This window comes from Pelophylax lessonae, assembly GCF_965119305.1.
Source record: "Pelophylax lessonae genome assembly, chromosome: 8".
Lineage (NCBI taxonomy): Eukaryota > Metazoa > Chordata > Amphibia > Anura > Ranidae > Pelophylax > Pelophylax lessonae.
The window spans coordinates 60,876,086-60,898,039 of record NC_138775.1 but is presented as its reverse complement, the minus strand read 5'-3'; the positions used below and the strand labels follow the sequence as shown (position 1 = coordinate 60,898,039).

At 42.3% G+C, this 21,954-nt stretch overlaps 1 protein-coding gene across 2 annotated transcripts in view; it reads left to right on the top strand.

Annotated features, from left to right (window-relative positions):
• The window catches only part of ABHD6 (abhydrolase domain containing 6, acylglycerol lipase), a 69,845-nt gene that overhangs the window by 30,729 nt on the left and 17,162 nt on the right, over window positions 1–21,954 (top strand). For both annotated transcript variants that reach the window (XM_082265569.1, XM_082265570.1), the window contains exons 4-6: window positions 3,934–4,047; window positions 12,525–12,657; window positions 15,981–16,141. In XM_082265569.1, coding sequence (XP_082121695.1) covers window positions 3,934–4,047; window positions 12,525–12,657; window positions 15,981–16,141 — 408 coding nt within the window. The remainder of the gene's footprint in view (window positions 1–3,933; window positions 4,048–12,524; window positions 12,658–15,980; window positions 16,142–21,954) is intronic.

Genomic DNA, 21,954 nt, shown 5'->3' with positions numbered 1-21,954 from the left:
TAGAAGGTACTGGTTCAGGTGTAGATGGGTAAATGAAAGCTGCATCCGGTATACTCCAGTACCTCTAGAGTTTCTTTGCACCTTAGTATGTGACATGTGACTTCTTTAACCACTTAAGCCCCGGAGGATTTGGCTGCTAAACGACCAGAGGGCATTTTGCGATTCGGCACTGCGTGACTTTAACGGACAATTGCGCGGTCGTGCGACGCTGTACCGAAACGAATTTGGCGTCCTTTTTTTCCCACAAACAGAGCTTTCTTTTGGTGGTATTTGATCACCTGTGCGATTTTTTGATCACGCGCTATAAACAAAAAAAGAGCGTAAATTTTGCAAAAATAGCAATATTTTTCCCTTTTTTTTATATGAAATTCCCCCAAAAAAAAATGTAAAAATCAAAATTTTTTAATATTTTCGGCCAATTTGTTTTATGCTACCTATGTTTGGTAAAAAAAATCGCAAAAAGCGTATTTTGATTGGTTTGCGCAAAAGTTATTGCGTTTACTAACAAAGGGAAAGATTTTTGTCATTTTTGTTGTTTTTTTTTTTAACGCGTAATGGCGGCGATCTGCGATTTTTTTTGCGGTACTGCGACATTGCGGCGGACAGATCGGACCCTTGACTGACATTTTTGACACTTTTGGGGTTACCAGTGACATTTCTACAGTAATCAGTGCTATACATATGCACTGTTACTGTAAAAATGCACTGGTAGTGAAGGGGTTAACTTTATTTGAGAGGGAGGGGCTGTGTGTGTCCCTAGGGGCGTGATTCTAACTGTGATTGGCTGTGGCTTCAACTGTATGAGGAGTGATCAATGGATCTACATAGTAGATCCATGTGATCAGCTCTCATACAGAGAGGAGAATGACAGGCAGCTTGTTTACACAAGCTGCCTGACTATCTCCCTCTCCCCCGCCGATCGCAGAGTGGCCGGCGGCGATCGGGTCCGCCGGTCACGCGCGCGGGGGGGTCCGTGACCACGCGGGAGCGGGAGCGCGCCTCCGGCGGCGCGCGCTCGCTCCCTAAACCCTCACAGGCGAGCGACGTAGACCTACGTCACTTTGCCTGTGAGGGGCTGACCGCCCACGTAGATAGTCGTGCGGCGGTCGGCAAGTGGTTAAAATACAAGTAAAAAAGAAACAACATTATATATATATATATATATATATATATATATTTAAGTATCTCAAAATCTCACCCCAATTTGGACATTTTCACTTAGGGCTGTACTCCCTTTTGTTGCCAGCGGTTTAGACATTAATGGCTCCGTTGAGTTATTTTGAGGGGACAGCAATTTTACACTGTTATACAAGCTGTACACTGTACTTTACATTGTAGCAAAGTGTAATTTCTTCAGTGTTGTCACATGAAAAGATATAATAAATATTTACAAAAATGTGAGGGGGGGGTACTCACTTTTGTGAGATACTATCTCACAAAAGTGAGTACACTCCTCACATTTTTGTAAATATATCTTTTCATGTGACCACACTGAAGAAATGACACTTTTCTAAAAAAAAATTAAGGAACACTTTTTAGTCAGAGTATAACATCAAGTCAATTAAACTCCTGGGATATTGATTGGTCAGTTAAGTAGCAGTGGGGGTTGTTCATGAAATTACCAGGTGCACTAGATGGGCAACAATTCGATGACCCCCAAAACAGGAATGGTTTTACAGTTGGATGCCAAATAAATTTGTTTTCCCTACTCATCTTTACTGACTGTCTTTCACTAGTTTTGCATTTGGCTAGGGTCAGTGTCACTACTGGTAGCATGAGGCGATACCTGGACCCTATAGTGGTTGCACAGGCAGTCCAACTTCTCCAGGATGGCATATCAATACATGCCATTGCCAGAAGGTTTGCTGTATCTCCCAGCATAGTCTCAAGAGCATGGAGGAGATTCTAGGAGACAGGCAGTTACTCTAGGAGTGATGGACAGGGCCGTAGAAGGTCCCTAACCCATCAGCAGGATGGGTATCTGCTCCTCTGTGCAAGGAGGAACAGGATGAGCACTGCCAGAGCCCTACAAAATGACCTCCAGCAGGCCACTGGTGTGAATGTCTCTGACCAAAAATTCAGAAACAGACTTCATGAGGATGGCCTGAGGGCCTGGCGTCCTCTAGTGCTCACTCCCCGGCACTGTGGAGCTTGATTGGCATTTGCCATTGAACATCAGAATTGGCAGGTCCGCCACTGGCGCCCTATGCTTTTCACAGATAACAGCAGGTTTACCCTGAGCACATGTGACAGACATGAAAGGGTCTGGAGAAGCTGGGAAGAATGTCATACTGCCTGTAACATCGTTTAGCATGGCCAGTGTGGTGGTGGGTCAGTGATGGCTTGGGGAGGCATATCCATGGAGGGACGCACAGACCTCTACAGGCTAGACAATGGCACCCTGACTGCCATTGGGTATCATGATGAAATCCTTCGACCCATTGTCAGACCCTTCACTGGTGCAGCTGGTCCTGGGTTCCTCCTGGTGCACAACAATGCTCGGCCTCATGTGGCGAGAGTATGCAGCAAGTTTCTGGAGGATGAAGAAATTGATACCATTGAATGGCCCCCACGCCCGCCTGACCTAAATCCAATAGAACACCTCTGGGACATTATGTTTTGGTCCATCCAACTCTACCAGGTTGCACTTCAGTCTGTTCAGGAGTTCAGTGATGCCCTGGTCCAGATCTGCGAGGAAATACCCCAGAACACATCTGCTGTCTTATTAGGAGCATGCCCCAACATTGTCAGACATGCATACAAGCAAGTGGGGGTTATACAAACTACTAAGTAACATTTTGAGTTGCTGCAGTGAAATTTCGGCAAAATGCACAAGCCTTCTGTGTCTTTGAATTCAGCCCCATGTAGGTTGATAATTTCCATTTCCATCAAACAATGTGGAATCCTTTCGTTCCTAACACATTACCCAACTAATATCAATATAGATATCCAGCATGATATTTTTACCCATAGAGATCTCATGTGTTTTCAAAGTGTTCCTTTAATCTTTTTAAACTGTGTATATTACCAAAAGTTCTCAGTCGCTGCTCAAATTTATCCCAAAGGTGGTCTATCGTATTGAGGTCAGGACAGGTGCAGGCCAATCAAGTTCCTCCACCCCAAACTCGCTCATCAATTTCTTTATGGACCTTGTTTGTGCACTGGTGTACAGTCATGTTGGAACAGGATGGGGCCATCCCAAAACTGTTCCCACAAGGTTGGGAGCATTAAATTGTTAAAAATGTCTTGGTATGCTGACGCCTTTAGAGTTCCCTTCACTGGAACTAAGGGGCCAAGCCCAACCCATAAAAAACAACCCCACACCATAATCCCCCCTCCACCAAATGATTTGGACCAGTGCACAAAGATAGGTCCATAAAGACATAGATGAGCGAGTTTGGGGTGGAGCAACTTGACTGACCTGCACAGAGACATGACATCAACCCTATAGAACAGACTGTGAAGCATGCCTTCTTGTCCAACATGAGTGCCTGACCTCACAAATGCGCATCTGAAAGAATGGTCAAACATCCCCATAGACACACTCCTAAACCTTGTGGACAGCCTTCCTGGAAGAGTTGAAACTGTTATAGCTGCAAAGGGTGGGCCAACTCAATATTGAACCCTACAGACTAAGACTGGGATGCCATTAAAGTTCATGTGCGTGTAAAGGCAGGCGATCCCAATACTTTTGGTAATATAGTGTGTGTGTGTATATATATATATATATATATATATATATATATATATATATATATATATATATATATATATATATATATATATATATATATATATTATTATGATTAGTATTATTATATATATTACTTCATACAGTGGCATATATATATATATATATATAAATATACTGTATATTGCTCCTGCCAGTTTATATAATGCTGCTGTCAGTTTATAACTGTTGTTGATTTACAGTTCCTTCCTAAGAACTTACATCTGATCTGCGTGGATCTACCGGGTCATGAGGGAACCACACGCTCACCTTTAGATGACTACTCAATCAGTGGACAGGTGAAACGGATACACCAGGTACTTGCTTATACTATGTTATATCTGTGAATGTAATGGGGTGAATAATTAACAAAGTCTCCTATGGCGGGGATGTTTCATGTTATTTCAAGTATAAGATTGTTCCTAAGAAAATCTAAAACTCAGAGATTATATTTTACTGTCTGCTGTCCGCCTTGAAAATGAAAAGTCCATTGTACCCAAAATACATACTTCTAATTGTCTTATATTGAATATTTAAAGCAAAACTCTGCAAAAGAAATCCCCTCTGGCAGATCTATGTACTTTGCAAGAACCTTTACAAACTTTGTTGCAGATTCCTACCTTTTGTTATTCTGATGAAATGGCTGTTTGTTTGTCTGTGGTCATGTGCGTAATGAATTGGATTGATTTTTTTATTAGTGATCAGCTGCTGTACTTGCAGAGTTCTAATGAGGAAAGTGTCAGGATCTGAATCCCTTTAGATGTGAATTAACCCTTTGGGAGTATCTCATCAAATCTAAAATGTTTGTTGCAGAGGATGCGATGATGTCCAAAATCTGATTTAGATCTTAAGCCCCGTACACACGTAGCGATTGTCAGCCGTAAATATTCGGCCGACGACCGATCGGCCGATTGTAGGCTTGTTAGTATGATGCTTCCGACAGCCGACAGCGCATTTTCGGCCGAACAGAATCTGTTGTGCAGGCATTAAAATTTTTGTTGGCCAACACCAGAACGGCCGAGTGTTCGCCAGTCAGTACAGATTTCGGCCGACAGACAGACAGCAGATTAGCAAGACTGGGCATGCTCCGAAAAGAAAAAAGACAAGGAAAGTTAACCATCACATGACATCACTTCTGCAGTCGGCTGTTGTTGGCCGACAAAATTCGTGTGCAGTCTTTTGCAGTTTTCAACAGACACGACAGCCCTGGACAAAAGACGGCCGATCGTTCGGCCGACGATCAGTACGTGTGTACGGGGCTTAAGTGCAGAATTCTGGGAAAATCAGGGAGCCAATCACACAAGCAGGAAATTACATTTCTGGGGGTGCGTTTTGTACACCATCTGTGTACAGAATGCCTCCAGGTTGCCATATTGCATTGCATTTTAGAAAAAAATTACTGCGCTGCAGATTGAAAAGGAAAGGTAATTTTAAATAACATTCAAATACAATATGACTTGTCTAGCAATTGTATATGCTCTAGTAATTTTTTTATGCACTATTTTTTCCCCCACAAAAATAGACTTACCCTTTAAAAACATTTATGTATGAACATGTAAAAGTTGGAGGAAATTGTCATAATAGAACCAGGGTGCCAAAGTGAGGAACAATGGGGTTGATTTGGAGAGTGCAAAATCTGTTGCAGCTCTTCATAAAAAAAAATCAGCTTCCGGGTTAGAAGCTGATTGGCTACCATGCACAGCTGCCCCAGATTTTAAACTTTACAGTTTTAGTAAATCAACCCTAGTGCTACCCAATGTGCATCTCACTTCCTTTTTAGTGATAAAAGAAAGCGAACGTCTGTAAGTTGTTTGCCCTTTTCTTGCCTTTGCCTCTTTTTTTTTGCCTTTGACTCCAAATGCAGCTTCCACAAGACAGCAGACTGCACAAAAAAGCGACATAAATGTGAAATATCTATGCATTCTGTTAATATGTTACTCCTTTTATAGATGTTAACCACTTCAAGTCAGTACACATTCACCCCCCCCCCCCCCCTGCCAGTCTAGACCAATTTTCAGCTCTCATAGCTGTCACATTTTAAATGACAATTGTTCACCACTGTACCCAAATACATTTTTTTTATATTTTTTGAGACAGCTAGAGCTTTCTTTTAGTGGTATTTAATCACAACTGGGTTTTTTATTTTTTGCTATATAAATGAAAAATGCCAAAAATATAATACAAATAAATCTTCATAAATTTAGGCCAAAATGTATTCTGCTACATTTCTTTGGTAAAAAAAATAACCCAAATCACTGTATATTATTTCGTGTTTGTGAAAGTTATGGTCTACAGTCTATTCATGACACTGTACTATTTTTGGGGAGGGGGTGATCAGAATCTCTTTTTTATACATGCTGTGATTGGCTCTGATACCAGTGACCAATCACAGAGCTCACACAGTAGTAAACAATGACAGCATTATTTACTACTGTTCACATGCTCACTGTGGTTGGTCAGCTTTGGCCATACTTCTCCTTTAAGCGGATGGGCTGACATAAGGTTTTTGCCTAGACAAAATGCTGCTCTGGGTTTCATCTTCTGTCAACTCTGGGGCCAATTACCTAATTGTTTAGTAATGTGATTTCTGCTAAAAGTATAACATTTAAATGAGGTGATTTTCTCCTTCAAAAATAATCATGTGACTAAATGCCTAGGCTAGGATAGAATGGGAAGGGTTAATACCTCTTTTAGGTTTTTGTGTTTCTTTATTGAAGACTTGTCCTCCTGCTCAAATCACCCCCATCCCAGGGACAAGGAATGATGAGAAATCTTCTTCAAGTGGTTGTACACTGCTGAAATAAAAAAAAAATAATAATAATTAAAAATCATATCCTTTTATAGTGTGTAGTTGCTTCAATCCAAAGCACTTAGTGTACTTTCTGTCTCCTCTCTCCTTCCTCTGCTATCTGCATGAGGAACTTTTGAAAGGTAATGTAGACTCCAGGGGATTCAGGGAGACAGGAGAGAAGCTCCAGCACACAGCCCGTGATTGACAGCCTCAGCTGTGCATGTTTCCATATGTGTATAGGGGCTTGTGTCTATTCCTAATATATGCTGTGTAAATGTGTGCTTTAGAAGGCTATACACGAACAAGGTACAATAACACAAGGATTTTGTGTTTTATCTGAGGCTAGTCTCTTCACTGGGTATACGAGATGTGTCTAAAAAGTTTGGTGAATGGTATCAGAAAATTAAACAAAACAGAAGATACAAACAAATTACATTTATTGGCCTTAAAAATAATCGCCATCCTTCACATTACACTTTTGGCAGCATTCATAAAGCTCCTGGAAACTGTCAGCTCAGTCTATGAAAAAGGGGGATAAGACATTCTTCAGATATATAAATGAAAAAAGGAAATTAAAACAAGGAATAACTAAATTAAAAATTATTAAGGACAGAAGGTATGTAGAAGAGAATAAAGGGCTAGCCGACTGCCTTAATGAATACTTCTGTTCAGTTTTTACAGAAGAAAAAGGAGAAGGACCTCCACTTGAAAGGATGACTAATGAATCGTTTGATGCATGTGTCTTTACAGAGGAAGACGTTCTAAGATTGCTGTCTAAAGTGAAGACAAATAAGTCACAGGGTCCTGATGAGATACACCCAAAATTATTAAAAGAGCTTAGTGGTGAGCTGGCAAAACCATTAACAGATTTATTTAACCAATCATTAGTAACAGGAGTCGTCCCGGAAGATTGGAAATTGGCAAATGTCGTGCCCATTCACAAGAAAGGTAGTAGGGAGGAATCGAGCAACTATAGACCAGTGAGTCTGACATCAATAGTAGGCAAATTAATGGAAACCCTATTAAAGGATAGGATTGTGGAACATCTTAAATCCCATGGATTGCAAGATGAAAAACAACATGGGTTTACTTCAGGGAGATCATGTCAAACAAATTTTATAGATTTTTTTGACTGGGTGACTAAAATAATAGACGGTGGAGGTGCAGTAGACATTGCATATCTAGATTTTAGTAAGGCTTTTGACACTGTCCCACATAGAAGACTTATCAATAAACTGCAGTCATTGAGCATGGACTCCCATATTGTTGAGTGGATTAGGCAGTGGCTGAGTGACAGACAACAGAGGGTTGTATTCAATGGAGAACATTCAGAACAAGGTCATGTTACCAGTGGGGTACCTCAGGGATCTGTACTGGGACCAATTTTGTTTAATATCTTCATAAGTGATATTGCAAAAGGCCTCGATGGTAAGGTTTGTCTTTTTGCTGATGACACAAAGATATGTAACAGGGTTGATGTTCCTGGAGGGAAACGCCAAATGGAAAAGGATTTAGGAAAACTAGAAGAATGGTCAGAACTCTAGCAACTGAAATTTAATGTGGATAAGTGCAAGATAATGCACCTGGGGCGTAAAAACCCAAGGGCAGAATATAGAATATTTGTCACAGTCCTGACCTCAGTATCTGAGGAAAGGGATTTAGGAGTAATTATTTCAGAAGACTTAAAGGTGGGAAGACAATGTAATAGAGCAGCACGAAATGCCAGCAGAATGCTTGGATGTATAGGGAGAGGTATAAGCAGTAGAAAGAGAGAAGTGCTTATGCCGCTGTACAGAACACTGGTGAGACCTCACTTGGAGTATTGTGCGCAGTACTGGAGGCCATATCTCCAGAAGGATATAGATACTCTAGAGAGAGTTCAGAGAAGAGCTACTAAACTAGTACATGGATTGCAGGAAAAAACTTACCAGGAAAGGTTAAAGGACCTTAACATGTATAGCTTGGAAGAAAGAAGAGACAGAGGGGATATGATAGAAACTTTTAAATACATAAAGGGAATCAACTCGGTAAAGGAGGAGAGCATATTTAAAAGAAGAAAAACTACCACAAGAGGACACAGTTTTAAATTAGAGGGGCAAAGGTTTAAAAGTAATATGAGGAAGTATTACTTTACTGAGAGAGTAGTGGATGCATGGAATAACCTTCCTGCAGAAGTGGTAGCTGCAAATACAGTGAAGGAGTTTAAGCATGCATGGGATAGGCATAAGGCTATCCTTCATATAAGATAGGGCCAGGGACTATTCATAGGATTCAGATATATTGGGCAGACTAGATGGGCCAAATGGTTCTTATCTGCCGACACATTCTATGTTTCTATGTTTCTATGTCAGCAAAGATCTCTTTAGGAATTGATCAAAGAACCACTGTTACACATTCTTGGATTGCTGCCACATCCACAAAACGTGCGCCTTTCATGATGCTCTTCAGGTGGGAAAACATAGAATTTAGGAGGGTTGCGGGGAAGACAATGAACGCCATTCCATTGATTGCCACTTGGATTCCGGATCGAACTGTTAGCAGCAGATCTCAACCCCTGTGGCGATAGTCTGGATCCTGGTCACATATGATAATGAAATCTCCAGAGGTTTCCGTCCATTTTGCTTTCTGTTCGTCTGTCAGCTTGTGTGGCACAATTCGAGAATAGATCTTCCACTTACCCAAATCTTCGTGGACGATGGTGCACACTGTGTCCTTGCTAACCCCCAATTCCTCCGTCATCAATCAAAAGTCAGTCACTGATCTCGTGCCAGCATTTGTCACACTCGCTCGATCGTGTCTGGGGTTCTGCTTGTTGACGGCCAACCTAAATGTAGCTCGTCCTCTGTCATTTCCTTCTCGTCTTGAAGCATTTAAACCAGTCCTAAACACATTTTCTGCTCACCCTGTACACTTGCACCAATATTTCATGAGTCTCCATCGCCGTTTTCCCAAATTTGTAGCAGAACTTGCTGTTCCATTGCACTGTGACCCTACCTCTCACACTGACTATGTTCGACTACCCGCAGCGGCTTTACCCTGATGGCCACGTGTATTCCACACTGGGTGGCTCTTCTCGACATGTTTTTGGATAGCCATGTGCATTCGGATGCCCTGGCCCATGTTGCAATTGAGATATCGGACCATTCACCGAACTTCTTAGACACACCTCATATGTAGGGGTTTACAACCACTTTAACTTGAAAGAAGACAGTGATAGCGGTAAAAGCCTGGCAAAGATTGTAGTCCTTTTCCAGTCTGTCCAAAACTAAAATGTAAGGCATGGGCTCCTCTTTAAGACATGCAAATTTAGGCTTAAAATGTGCAACATACCCAAAAATATACTTCAGTTTATGTAAGATTCACTATGAAGGATTCATGTGAAGATCATCACGCCCATTGCTTGGCTCTTATTTATAGGCCAGAATTCTCCCCTTTAGAGATAGAATTGCTCACAGCCTTGAATTAGTTTGTGGTTTTCTAAAATATTAGCATCTGAGATAATATTTAAAAAATGAGGACCAGCGAGCCCCTAAGCTCTGCTCAACCTTGAAGCCTGCTTCAACACAACTACGTAACTGTTCCATAAATCTGATGTGAGGACGCACAGCAAAATCACATTAACAGCACTCTGATAAATTGCTCTTGCTGATAAACACATGTCACATTCTCTTCTACAGATCTGCCACTGTTCCCTAATTCTTTCCAGATTAAAATCTTCCCTGTCATGCTGCGTCTAAGATGATTACATTCCATCTGCTTCATCTTTCACTTAATAGAAGGAATCAAAAAGCTCAGGCAAAGTTGTGACGAGTTTACCAAAACACATCCTCATGAATCTATTATTTTTTAATTTTATTTTTTGGCAATCATTTTGCCCATCTGGTTACCATGCTTACGAAATCCATTTAATTTCCAGGATTCATATTTTGTTAAAAACCCATAATCTGATCACTCAGAACAGCAGGCCAATCGTTTTCTGGTTCGGAGCACCACCCTCTGTAGTTCGTAGAAAAAGATTTTAAGGATGAATGTCATGCACCTTGATTTTCAAAAATAAAATAAAAACTTTGGCTTTTAGGTGGTGCTCATACAGCTGACCACACTATAATGGCTATGGTCAACTTTGGTAAAGCTGACAGGTGCACTTTAAATTAGTTTTTGTTGGTCGATAGGATGTGTACCCCTGGGAATGCTTCCAAAATCTTCATGGGTTATTCCGCTTTGCCGGATTGTTTTTAATGCACCTTTTATGTGTACATAACATACATTTAAGAGCTTTGATCAGCTCCTGCTCTGCCTTCTCTCTTTATCTCCTAATCAATGACAAACAAACACTCTGCCTTCTCTCTCATCCCCTGGTCCATGATCAGTAGCCATTCTGCCTTCCTCCTTTGTTCATTATGAACTCCTACACTGCTTCCTCTCTCTTTCCCCTGAATAATGATCAGTTGCTACTCTATCTTCTCTCTTCTCTGATCCATATTCAACTCCCAATCTGCCTTCTCTGTCTCTCTTCCCCTTGGTCCATGATCAGCTCCCATTCTGTCTATTTTCCTTTCATTGATTCATTGATCAGCTCCCACTTTGCCTTCTTTCTGCCAGTCAATGATCAGCTCAAAGTTTGCCTCCTTTGTTTTCCCCCAGTCCAAGTTTGGCTCCAGTTCTTGCACCTCCTCCTTCTTCCTCCCTAAAGCCATGATCAGGCGCAACTCTGATTCCACTGATTTTCTCAGAAAATTCATGATCAGCTCCCACTTTGCCTTCTTTCTGTTCCTGCCAGTCCATGATCAGCTTGCAGTCCGTCTCCTTTGTTTTCCTCCAGTCCAAGTTTGACTCCAGTTCTTCCACCTCCTCCTTCTTCCTCCCTAAAGCCATGATCAGCCGCAACTCTGATTCCTCTGATTTTCTCAGAAAATTCATGATCAGCTTTCACTTTGCCTTCTTTCTGTTCCTGCCAGTCCATGATCAGCTCCCAGTCTGCCTCCTTTGTTTTCCCCAGTCCAAGTTTGGCTCCAGTTCTTCCACCTCCTTCCTCCCTTAAGCCCCGATCAGCCACAACTCTGATTTTATCAGAAAATTCATTATCAGCTTCCACTTTACAACCTCTCTCTTTTTCCCCCTAGTCCTTTCTCAGCTCCCACTTTACCTCCTGCCCCCCTTTCCTGGTCTATGATCAGCTCCCACTCTGTATTCCATCTTTTTCCTAGCTCAGAGATCAACTGCAGTTCTTCCTCTTCTTTTAAATCCCAGTCCATTATCAACTATTGCTCTACCTTCTCTCTTCGTTGATCTATGGGTAACCCCCTTGCTGCCTCCTCTCTTTCCTTGCAATCCATGCTTAGCTCTCACTCCGCCTCCTCTGTTTTTACCTAATCCATGATAGGTTCCTTCTCTACCTCCTCTCTCTCAGTCTATAATAAGCTCCTACTCCTAGATTGTAAGCTCTAATGAGCAGGGCCCTCTGATTTCCCCCTGTATTAAATTGTATTGTAACTGCACTGTCTGCCCTCATGTTGTAAAGTGCTGCGCAAACTGTTGGCACTATACAACTCCTGTATAATATTAATACTTTGCCTCTTCTCTCTTTTACCCAGTCCATGCCAAGCTCCCACTCTACCTTCTCTCTCTTTCCTTGGATCCACAATAAGCTCCCACTCAGACTCTCTTTTCCTCCTAGGCCAATGTCCGCTTCTGTTCTGCCTCCTCTCTTTAGCCTTCAGTCTATAATAAGCTCTTGTTTCTTCCTCCTGGCTAGTGATCAGTTCTTATTTTACCTTCTATCTCTTCCCGCTCTGTTCTGTGGTTGGCTTCTCCCTGTTTTTATCCCTACCACTTGTCTGGCTTTTATAATAAGCAGAGCATCATCCATGTTGTTCAACTGCTGCTACTTACAATTACGTTGCTTTGTGGTGTAGGAGTCTCCCCCAGAAAGCTTCCAGCAAAGCTGCTTTGCATATAGCTAATGTGCCAGATTTAAGAGAACGCATTTTTTTTCCTTGACAGTTTGTTGAGAGCATAAACCTGAACAAGAGGCCTTTCCATCTTGTTGGTACATCGATGGGTGGGTCTGTGGCCGGGGTATACGCTGCTCAGTATCCAAAAGACATCTGCAGTTTGACTCTAATTTGTCCTGCAGGTAAGTTACAATAATTACATCTTTACCTCCTCTGGGTTGAAGCAATTTTTCTTTTCATTGATGTGTTAGTGTTACCCTTAATCATGTTTTCATTATGTAAGGTATCAGTTGGAATTTTAGATTTATGACCTAGAGGCTATTGTCTCAGTGGTAGTCTCCCTATGCTTTTATAGGCACATGTTAACAACAATAACAGAAAAAGTTTACTCGGTGTAAGAGGCTGCACAGACATTGCTGCTCCCAAATCGACATCCATGTGGGTACAGGTGCATGTCCCCGAATGCAGACAGTGTGATTTCAGGGACACGCACCGGCACTGATGTCAAATTGGTAGCAGTAGCCTTGTCCGTGCACATGCTGTGTACCAATAGACGTTAATAGGAATGCCTGCACACAGTTGCACAGGACACCTGTGCATCCCGTGTGGGCAAACATGACCCTCACATGGGTGTATGCTTAAATACGCCCATGTGAACAAGACCTTGATGTGTGTTAGAACCTTTATATTTAAAAATGAGCTACAGAATGCTTATGAGCGTGAGGGGTGGACTGAGAAGAGGAAATATTGAGTTTTTGTAAGCTGGCTTAAGTTCAGCTTTAGCAATTTTTTAATGAATGCAAAATTTGATTTTATATCTACCTGTAAATTTGGTTTAAAGATAATAAATGATTAAAGGCTTTAAAGTGACTCTTCAGCACAGGACTACTTGTATAGAATTATATACCTGCTAAAACAAGGGTCACAATACCTACCTTTCTGGTGGCCCATTTGTTAAAACGCTGCCTGTTCCAGGTGTGTGAAAGACCTGCTCCCCAACTACATGATGTGGATTTTCTGCTGGTTTATATGTCACTACTGGATATAGGAGTTGGCAGGAAGAATCACAGCTTGCGGAGAAACAGGTATTCAACCCAATGTCGAATACCTGCAGTGGCAGTGAATACCATAGAGGCTAAGTTTAAACAAAAGGGGCCATCCCAAAGTACAGTGATTTCTTAAAGTAGGTATGTAATTCTGTACTTTAAGTGACTCTTTAAGTGACTCTGTCTCTTATCGTCTTATAAGAGAAGTATGGGTATTAAAAAAATAAACATACATACTCAGGTGGAAGCATGTATCGGTCTGATGCTGCATCTGTTTCCCACCGCCTCTAAGACTGAGAACCAAGCAATCAAGGACTGATTGCTCGGGTCTCGGTCTTTAATGAGCAGAGAGCCGATGACAGTCAGTCACCGGCTCTCTGCTCTGCCCCTCCAGCGCTCACTGGAGAGCTGAGCTGTGGAGGGAGCGGAAGCGGCTGGCTCGGACTCGCAGCGTCTCGCTGGGCAACTGAGCCAGCTGCCGATTCGGGCATCTGGGTGGATCCCAACATTAAAGTCGGGATCTCTCCAGAGTCTGGATTGGCTGATGATATCAGCCAACAGAAAACTTTAGCCACCTGTCGGCTAAATACAGGTCACCAGAGTGCAGAACAAAGTGCACTCCTGTAACCTAGAAAAAAAATTTGGCCAGAAGAGCTTTGGCCCTACTTCTTCCTTAACCCCCAACTGAGCCAATATTAGTCATAATAATGCACTTTTAACAAAAAAAAATTCAGTATTGTATATACTTTGAATATAGAAAAAAAGATAACACTATACTAGTGTATCTCCTCGCGCCTCGGAAAAGGTTTTGATTAAATATAAGATAAAAGTATAAAAATATGTGTGTAATTAGTGAGATATAAATATAAACTATATATTGTGTGGCAGCAGCTGTAGATTTAAAATGGATGATAGAAAAATAGCCTAGGTTATATACAGCGCTTGCCGCAAAAAAACAATTATCTTAATGTATGTGAACAATGTTGAAAAATTATCTTTGCAGTATAAGTGAAAATACAAATCAATTGAACATATGAAAATTAATAAAAAGTTCCAAGAAATTGATAAATGGATAAATAAGTATTTTCCGGTGGTGATCAATATATGTGAATAAAATAAATGTATTATCGTTTTAAAAGTTTATTCATCAAATATTCATAAAAATCGGAGCGAAGAAAGACTCATGTAGAAAGCTACTATGCTACCTTTTGAAAACATCACAGGAAGTGACGAAACGCGTCAAGGTTATGGAACGCACGTCAGCACACTACGCACCACGTGGAACACAAACCGGAACACTCCACTCGCCACTCTGCTAGGAGGTGTTTGTAAGTGGTTTCTTTGCCTGCAAACTTGGAGTTTGAGTCTTTCTTCGGTCCGATTTTTATAAATATTTGATGAATAAACTTTTAAAATGATAATACATTATCTGGAGCCTTTCTTTTAACCCCATATTCTGAGGATCGAGATCGGGTAAGGAGGAGCCTAACCTGCATCCCACCAGGATCATCCACAAAGGGGATCCCCAATCTGGCCTGAACGGCCTCCAAGCGCTGTAGGTCCTAGTGCTATATAGCACATAGGACCCAATAATTCTGGTAAGTCATTTATTTCTACCACAAGCCACAGGAAAAGAGGAATCCACGTCACGAAAGTCACAAACTTTTATTTATAGAGCACAAAGCACTTTGCACCGGATCACCACTTGATAAGACTTTATTTATTGAATTTTACATTTATTTTATTCACATATATTGTTCACCACCGGAAAAGACTTATTTATCTATTTATCAATTTCTTGGAACTTTTTATTAATTTTCATATGTTCAATTGATTTGTATTTTCCCTTATACTGTAAAGATACGTTTTCAACATTGTTCACATACATTAAGATAATTGTTTTTTTGCGGCAAGCACTGTATATAGCCTAGGCTATTTTTCTATCATTGTATATACTTTTCTTTTGTACTAAATCTCTGGGAGTTGGTGCTGATCAAACCTGATGAAATAGATGGCTATCTTAAGCTGGCCAAACAAAAATCAGTTTTATTTTGTTCAGCCAGCTTGCTGAACTAAAAAAGCTGACCTGATTTCTCCATCCACACACTCAAGGTGGATGGAATAATTCTCCCCACTGTGCCTTTGAATACACTGATTAGTGCTGCAGCCCTTTATCTGAGATTTTTCATGAAAAATCGATTAATAGAACAAATTCTCATGAACGAGAACTGCCATACATGTATCAAAATTTATTTGGTTCCTGCTGAACCAGCCCAATCTTGATCCCTGTTTAGCCAGCTTAAGCTGGCATTAGATTGTAATGTGTATTGTCAACTTTATAAACATGTCTTGAAACATTAACTGTGAACGTTAGAAAAACGTATTCACCGTTGTCTTTTTTTTTTTTTTTTTCCATTCACAAGCCTTCTTTTATTTGTCTTTTCCTCCTCAACGTTTAGGTTTACAGTATCCGACTGACAGCATATTTGTGAAACAGCTACATGACATAAAAGAATCTGGAGAAGAAAATCCAAGAATCCCCCTTGTTCCATCCACTGCAGAAGAAATGGAGCAGATGATGAAACTCTGCTCGTATGTCCGCTTTAAGATTCCACAGCAGGTAAGTGGTGACTACACAGAACTGGGGGACATTTATTGAGCAAATTAGTGAAACCTTAACATAAGGAAATGATTACTGACGGCTGCACTTCCAAAAATCCTTTTATTGAAGCCTCATATGACAAGTGGTTGACAGATAGAGCAAGGAACAAAGAGGTAGAAGGATTTCGCGCAGATGTTAGCGTTTAGTCATTAGCGACACATTAACCCTAAGTACACATCTGTGCATTTCTGCGGGCACGACAGCCCATTCATTTTTAAACGGGCTGCTATGTCTGCATTTCCAGCTGAAAAAGATGCATGCACCTTTTTGAAAACGCGGCCTGCAGGGAAATCGCATGGTCCCTTTGACCCTTAGATTTCCCTGTGGTTCCTGGACACGCACTGCGATTTCACATGTGTGGGAGTGCATGAATGGCAGCCCCTCGCATTTTCTCAGAGCAGTGTGTTTTCACTGCGGATGGTTGCGGGTGCAGGAATCACAGCAATTCCCGCACCTGCAGCCACACGCAGCCAAGCCTAAAGCCTTGTACACACGCAATGAATTTCCGCCGACCGGTCGTCCGTCTTTTTTCCAGAGTGGTGTCTGTTGGTTGGAATGTGCTCTAGACTGCACACTAATTTTCCCGTACGACAGAATTCTACTTCAGAAGTGATGTCATGTGTTGGATTGCTTTGTATGTGTTCTTTCTCTCTGAGCATGCCTAGTCTTGCTCATAAGATTTTTCCCCATCGAAATCTGTACTAATGAGACGAAAATCGGACGTTGTTTTGATGGAGGACAAAAATTTCAATGCCTGCACACCAGGATTTTGTCAGAGTCGGCTGTCGAAAGCACCATACTAACAATCCGAAAATCGGCAGATCGGTCGTCGGACGAATTTTCCCAGCCAAATTTCTTATCGTGTGTACGGGGCTTTAATCTAAGGAAAAAATGTAATGAAAATTGTATAGTGTGTATCCAGCTTTAGATACAGATCAGGCTGCCTCTCGTTTAGCAAAATCTGTGCAATAATTTTATTGTGTATTTGCAGACCCCCCCCCCCAAGGAAACCATCTGAGACAGATTTGCAAATTCATAGTTATTGTAGACGAGACAGATTTTCACTCTAAACAGTCCCAACTCTGATAAGCAAATATTGTCTAAATACAAATGATCTAACCTACTGGGTCCCTTTCACAGTTCTTCTCTCTGCACATGTACAGTACAGTGGTGATGACACTACTACTTTAAAAGGTAATACCTGGGTTTTCAAAAGCATTTGGGGCACACAGAGTGCATTTATATTTTGTGGCTATTAAATAAAATATTTAAAGCTGAAGTTTAATCTGATTGTTTTTTCCTTTTTATAAACCTCTTTTTCCCCAATCAACATGCTAAATAAAAACATTTATATTTTCATTACATCATTTTAAACCCATTATGGTCTCTGTGTATCTCTGTGCAATGCAGGCAGATCATGGCTAGTGGGAGTGGCTGGCAGGATGCAGACATAGCTTCCTGAAAACAGAAAGCTGTGCTCATGCCCACATGTAATACTGATTCTACTTGATTGAAAAACTTGAAATTCAACGAATGTAAGGGGTGGGCCAATGACAGGCAGGCTGGAGGAGAAAAGGCTAGATGATGCTGGATGTCCTCCAGCCAGGAAATGAAGCGGTCTTTATCTGACTTGCTTTACCTTCTAGTGCACATGTCAGAAGCTCGCAGTGTGCAGTGAAATGGGTATGTAATTTTAGGACAGGAGCATATCGGGCGCTGTTCAAGGGCCCAGGTCCAGTAGGGGGCCCGCCCCTGACGGTGTTGCCAAACATCTGGTTCGCACACTTGGAGAAAGAGCTCTGCTTGCCTGATCTGCAGGTTTCCCAGGCAGCTGCACACTGCTGACTCTGCTCTCCGTCCCGCACTGTTTTGGGACCACAAGTTGGAGAGCTGCGAGTACACACACAGCTCCGACACTGATCCAGCTTGTCACTGTCTCTTCTAGCCCTGCAGCCACAGCACAGATGCCTCTGTGACCCTTCCCGCTCTCCCCCTCCTCTCCATGTGATTGATGATGGAGGTGAAGTCCGCTCTAGACAGCTACCTTCTCTGCTGGTCTTTCAGCCACTGCACGGTGCACCTCTGATCCTTCCCGTGCTCTCCCCCTCCTCTTCCCCTTCCCGTGCTCTCCCCCTCCTCTTCCCCTTCCCGTGCTCTCCCCCTCCCTTTCCCCTTCCCGTGCTCTCCCCCTCCCTTTCCCCTTCCCGTGCTCTCCCCCTCCCTTTCCCCTTCCCGTGCTCTCCCCCTCCCTTTCCCCTTCCCGTGCTCTCCCCCTCCTCTTCCCCTTCCGTGCTCTCCCCCTCCTCTTCCCCTTCCCGTGCTCTCCCCCTCCTCTTTCCCTTCCTGTGCTCTCCCCCCTCCTCTTCCCCTTCCCGTGCTCTCCCCCCTCCTCTTCCCCTTCCCGTGCTCTCCCCCTCCTCTTTCCCTTCATGTGCTCTCCCCCTCCTCTTCCCCTTCCCGTGCTCTCCCCCTCCTCTTCCCCTTCCCGTGCTCTCCCCCTCCTCTTCTCGGTCTTGATAACAGAGGTCACTGCACTGGCTGCTTTTTAGCCTTACAGGCAGCACACCTCCTGTCCCTGCGTTCTGTGCCTGGTGCTGTGAATCTCCCTGAGCTCCCTCAAACACCACAATAGAAGAGGGGGTACATTAGGAGCACCTGTCTTGCTCAGTAGTAGCCTGTCCTGTCATCACAATTTCTGGCCCTGCTGCAACTGCGATTTCTGTGGGCAAGACAAAGGGGAAGCGAGCAGCTCCCTTACCGGCCTGGTTGACCACAACTCACAAATGGCTAGCGGTAAAAACACTTTGGAAAAAAAAAAATACTCTGTGATTCTGAACTGTGCATGCGCAGTCTGAAGCCAGCTGATTGGAGAACTGCTGGGCTCAGCCTCAGATCAGACAGTGGGATGTGGCTTCAATTCACACACCCCCACCACACAAGTAGAGACCAAGCTTGGCAGTCCACTGATTGGCTGGCTCCAGACTGCGCATGCACAGTTTAGAATCACAGACAAAGATTTTTATTCTTAAGTGTTTTATGACCAGCCACAAATGAGTTGTGACCAGACCGGGAGGTATTTAACCACTTGCTGACCGCACTATAGCCGAATGACAGCTACAGCACAAAAGGACAGTTCTGGGAGGGTGTCATATGACATTCTCCCATGATCGCGCCCGCCACGCTCTGTGACCTCAGTGTCCTCCAGACATTGCTGATCACAGATTGAGGTAAAGAGCCGGCTAGTAATCAGCGGCTCATTACAACGTGATCAGCTGTGTCCAATCACGATGTAATCAGAAGGCAGTTATTGGAATTTCTTTCCTCACACTGACAGCATCAGAAGAGGAGAGGAGAGTTGATAACCGGCTTAAGTAAAAGAGACATCTACACTGATAATCAGTCCCAACAGTGTCCACTAGTGCTGCTAATCCATGCCACCTACCAGTGCCCATCAGTGCAGCTTCATTCCCGCACATCAGTGAAGGAGAAAAATTACCTGCTTGCAAAATGTTCTAACAAACTATGAAAACAAAGGGGTACTCTACAGGAGGCTGTAAGGGGACACGCTAGAGGTACTAACTTAGTACTTCCAGAGTGCCCCTTAGTGCTTCTAGAGTGCCCCCTTATTTACTCCAGAGTACCCCCCTTAGTATTACTAAGGGGACACCTTGGAGGATGTAAGGGGGCACTCTGGAATCACTAAGGGCACTCTGGAGGATGTAAGGAGGATTCTGTAGGTAATAACCTCCAGAGTACTCCTTCCTTTCCTCTACCGCCAGCAGCAGCTGCAGGTATATTTGTGTTTACTATGCTTCAGTTAATGAATGGGCAGGAGCCTCTGTCTCCTATGCATTCATCTGCAGTGCAGCTAAGGCGACAGAGAAAGGTACTGGGGATGTATCAAAAATTAGACTTCAGGGGCCTAATTTGACCCCTGATACCTCACCAAAGCCCCGACCCCCACCCCCCAAAAAAAAAAACAACATTGTGAAAATAATGTAAAATAATATTATAATAAAACTAATTGAACATTAAAAGAAAAAATACATTTAAAAAAAGGTTTTAAAAAAATTAAACTAACATTGCTAATTAGATTAAAAAGCCACACTCAATAGGCAGCATAATTTACTCACACCCACTGTGTGCCGCAGCGCGCTGTGCACACCGTAGGCCAGCATCTCCTTGGTAGGGGCCCCAGTGCATTACGTTGCCCAGGGCCCCTGATGCTGTTAGGGGGTACTTCCCATGAGAGGCTCCTGGTACATTTTATTGGCTCAAAAGCTTTAAGTCTCCTGCCACTTTGCATGTCACTAAGCTTGGTGCCCCACCACGCAGCCCTGCCACATTAAAGTTGCATCATAAAGATGGCTTTCGCGTGGCGGCCATGTTTAAACCTGGGGGCCCCATGAGTTGTCAGTCTGCCCCTGGACAGGAAAAGTTGTTTACAACAAGTACATCAATTTGTCGTCTGCTCCAACATTTGTTGAGTGGAAGCACATCAGAATTCAAAAGGATGTCTCTCTTTTTGAATTCCCCCCTATAGATTCTGCAACAAGAACTTTATCTATTGCCCCAGAGACAGTAATTGGATTGAACCATTCACTCTACAAATGCCCTTTTCCTGGTTTGAATCTGATTAGTTGCTCTGCAAACATTACAGGCACTTTGATAAATGAGACCCATCAGGACGCCCTGTGGATAGAGTTTTTTAAGCATAATTCTTTTTATCCTGGCAGCCCAGGAAACTCTGTTGTTTGGTAGATTTGTCCACATGACATTTATCTCAGATCTGCTGCTGATAAAATCTCTCTCTTATTATGGGTATCCCAAGCTAATGTGCATTTCATAATACAGCATAATCTGAGCTATTTTCAGCCTTGTCTGCACAGATGGCGGTGGGTAGCGGGGACTGACAGTGAAAACCATGTGTACGGCTGGGGGGTTTCAGCTAGTGCCTCAGCCGTAATAACGACCTTTGGTCTATCTAAATAGAAAGGAGGCCCACTGTAACTAGGAAATCTGGTCATTTCCTTATTTGGAACTTTCTTGTATGCAAAATCCTATAGGAAAGATAGACAATACACCTGTACATATAAAGGACCATTCCACTGAAAAGTGATATTTTTTTTGCCACGCTTTTCTAATATGTCAGTGAAACCTCTCTGCCATAATGCCTTATTTAAAGTGTTAGTTCACCCTTATGGAAAAAAAAAATGAGGTGAACTATCACCGTACACCCTCCTTACCCCCTGTCCCCAAAGTACAATGTTGGACAAAAATATGGAAAAACCAGGTAAAAGAATGAAATTATTATCTAATATGGTGTTGGACTGCCTTTGACATCCAAGCCTGAAATCTCCTGGGAATTGACAAATATATATATATATATATATATATATAAATATATAATCAGGAGAACTATATATATATATATATATATATATATACATACAGTGCCTTGCGAAAGTATTCGGCCCCCTTGAACTTTTTTACCTTTTGCCACATTTCAGGCTTCAAACATAAAGATATAAAACTGTCATTTTTTGTGAAGAATCAACAACAAGTATGACACAATCATGAAGTGGAACGAAATTTATTGGATATGTCACACTTTTTTAACAAATAAAAAGCCCCCTTAAGTTAATACTTTGTAGCACCACCTTTTGCTGCGATTACAGCTTTAAGTCGCTTGGGGTATGTCTCTATCAGTTTTGCACATCGAGAGACTGAAATATTTGCCCATTCCTCCTTGCAAAACAGCTCGAGCTCAG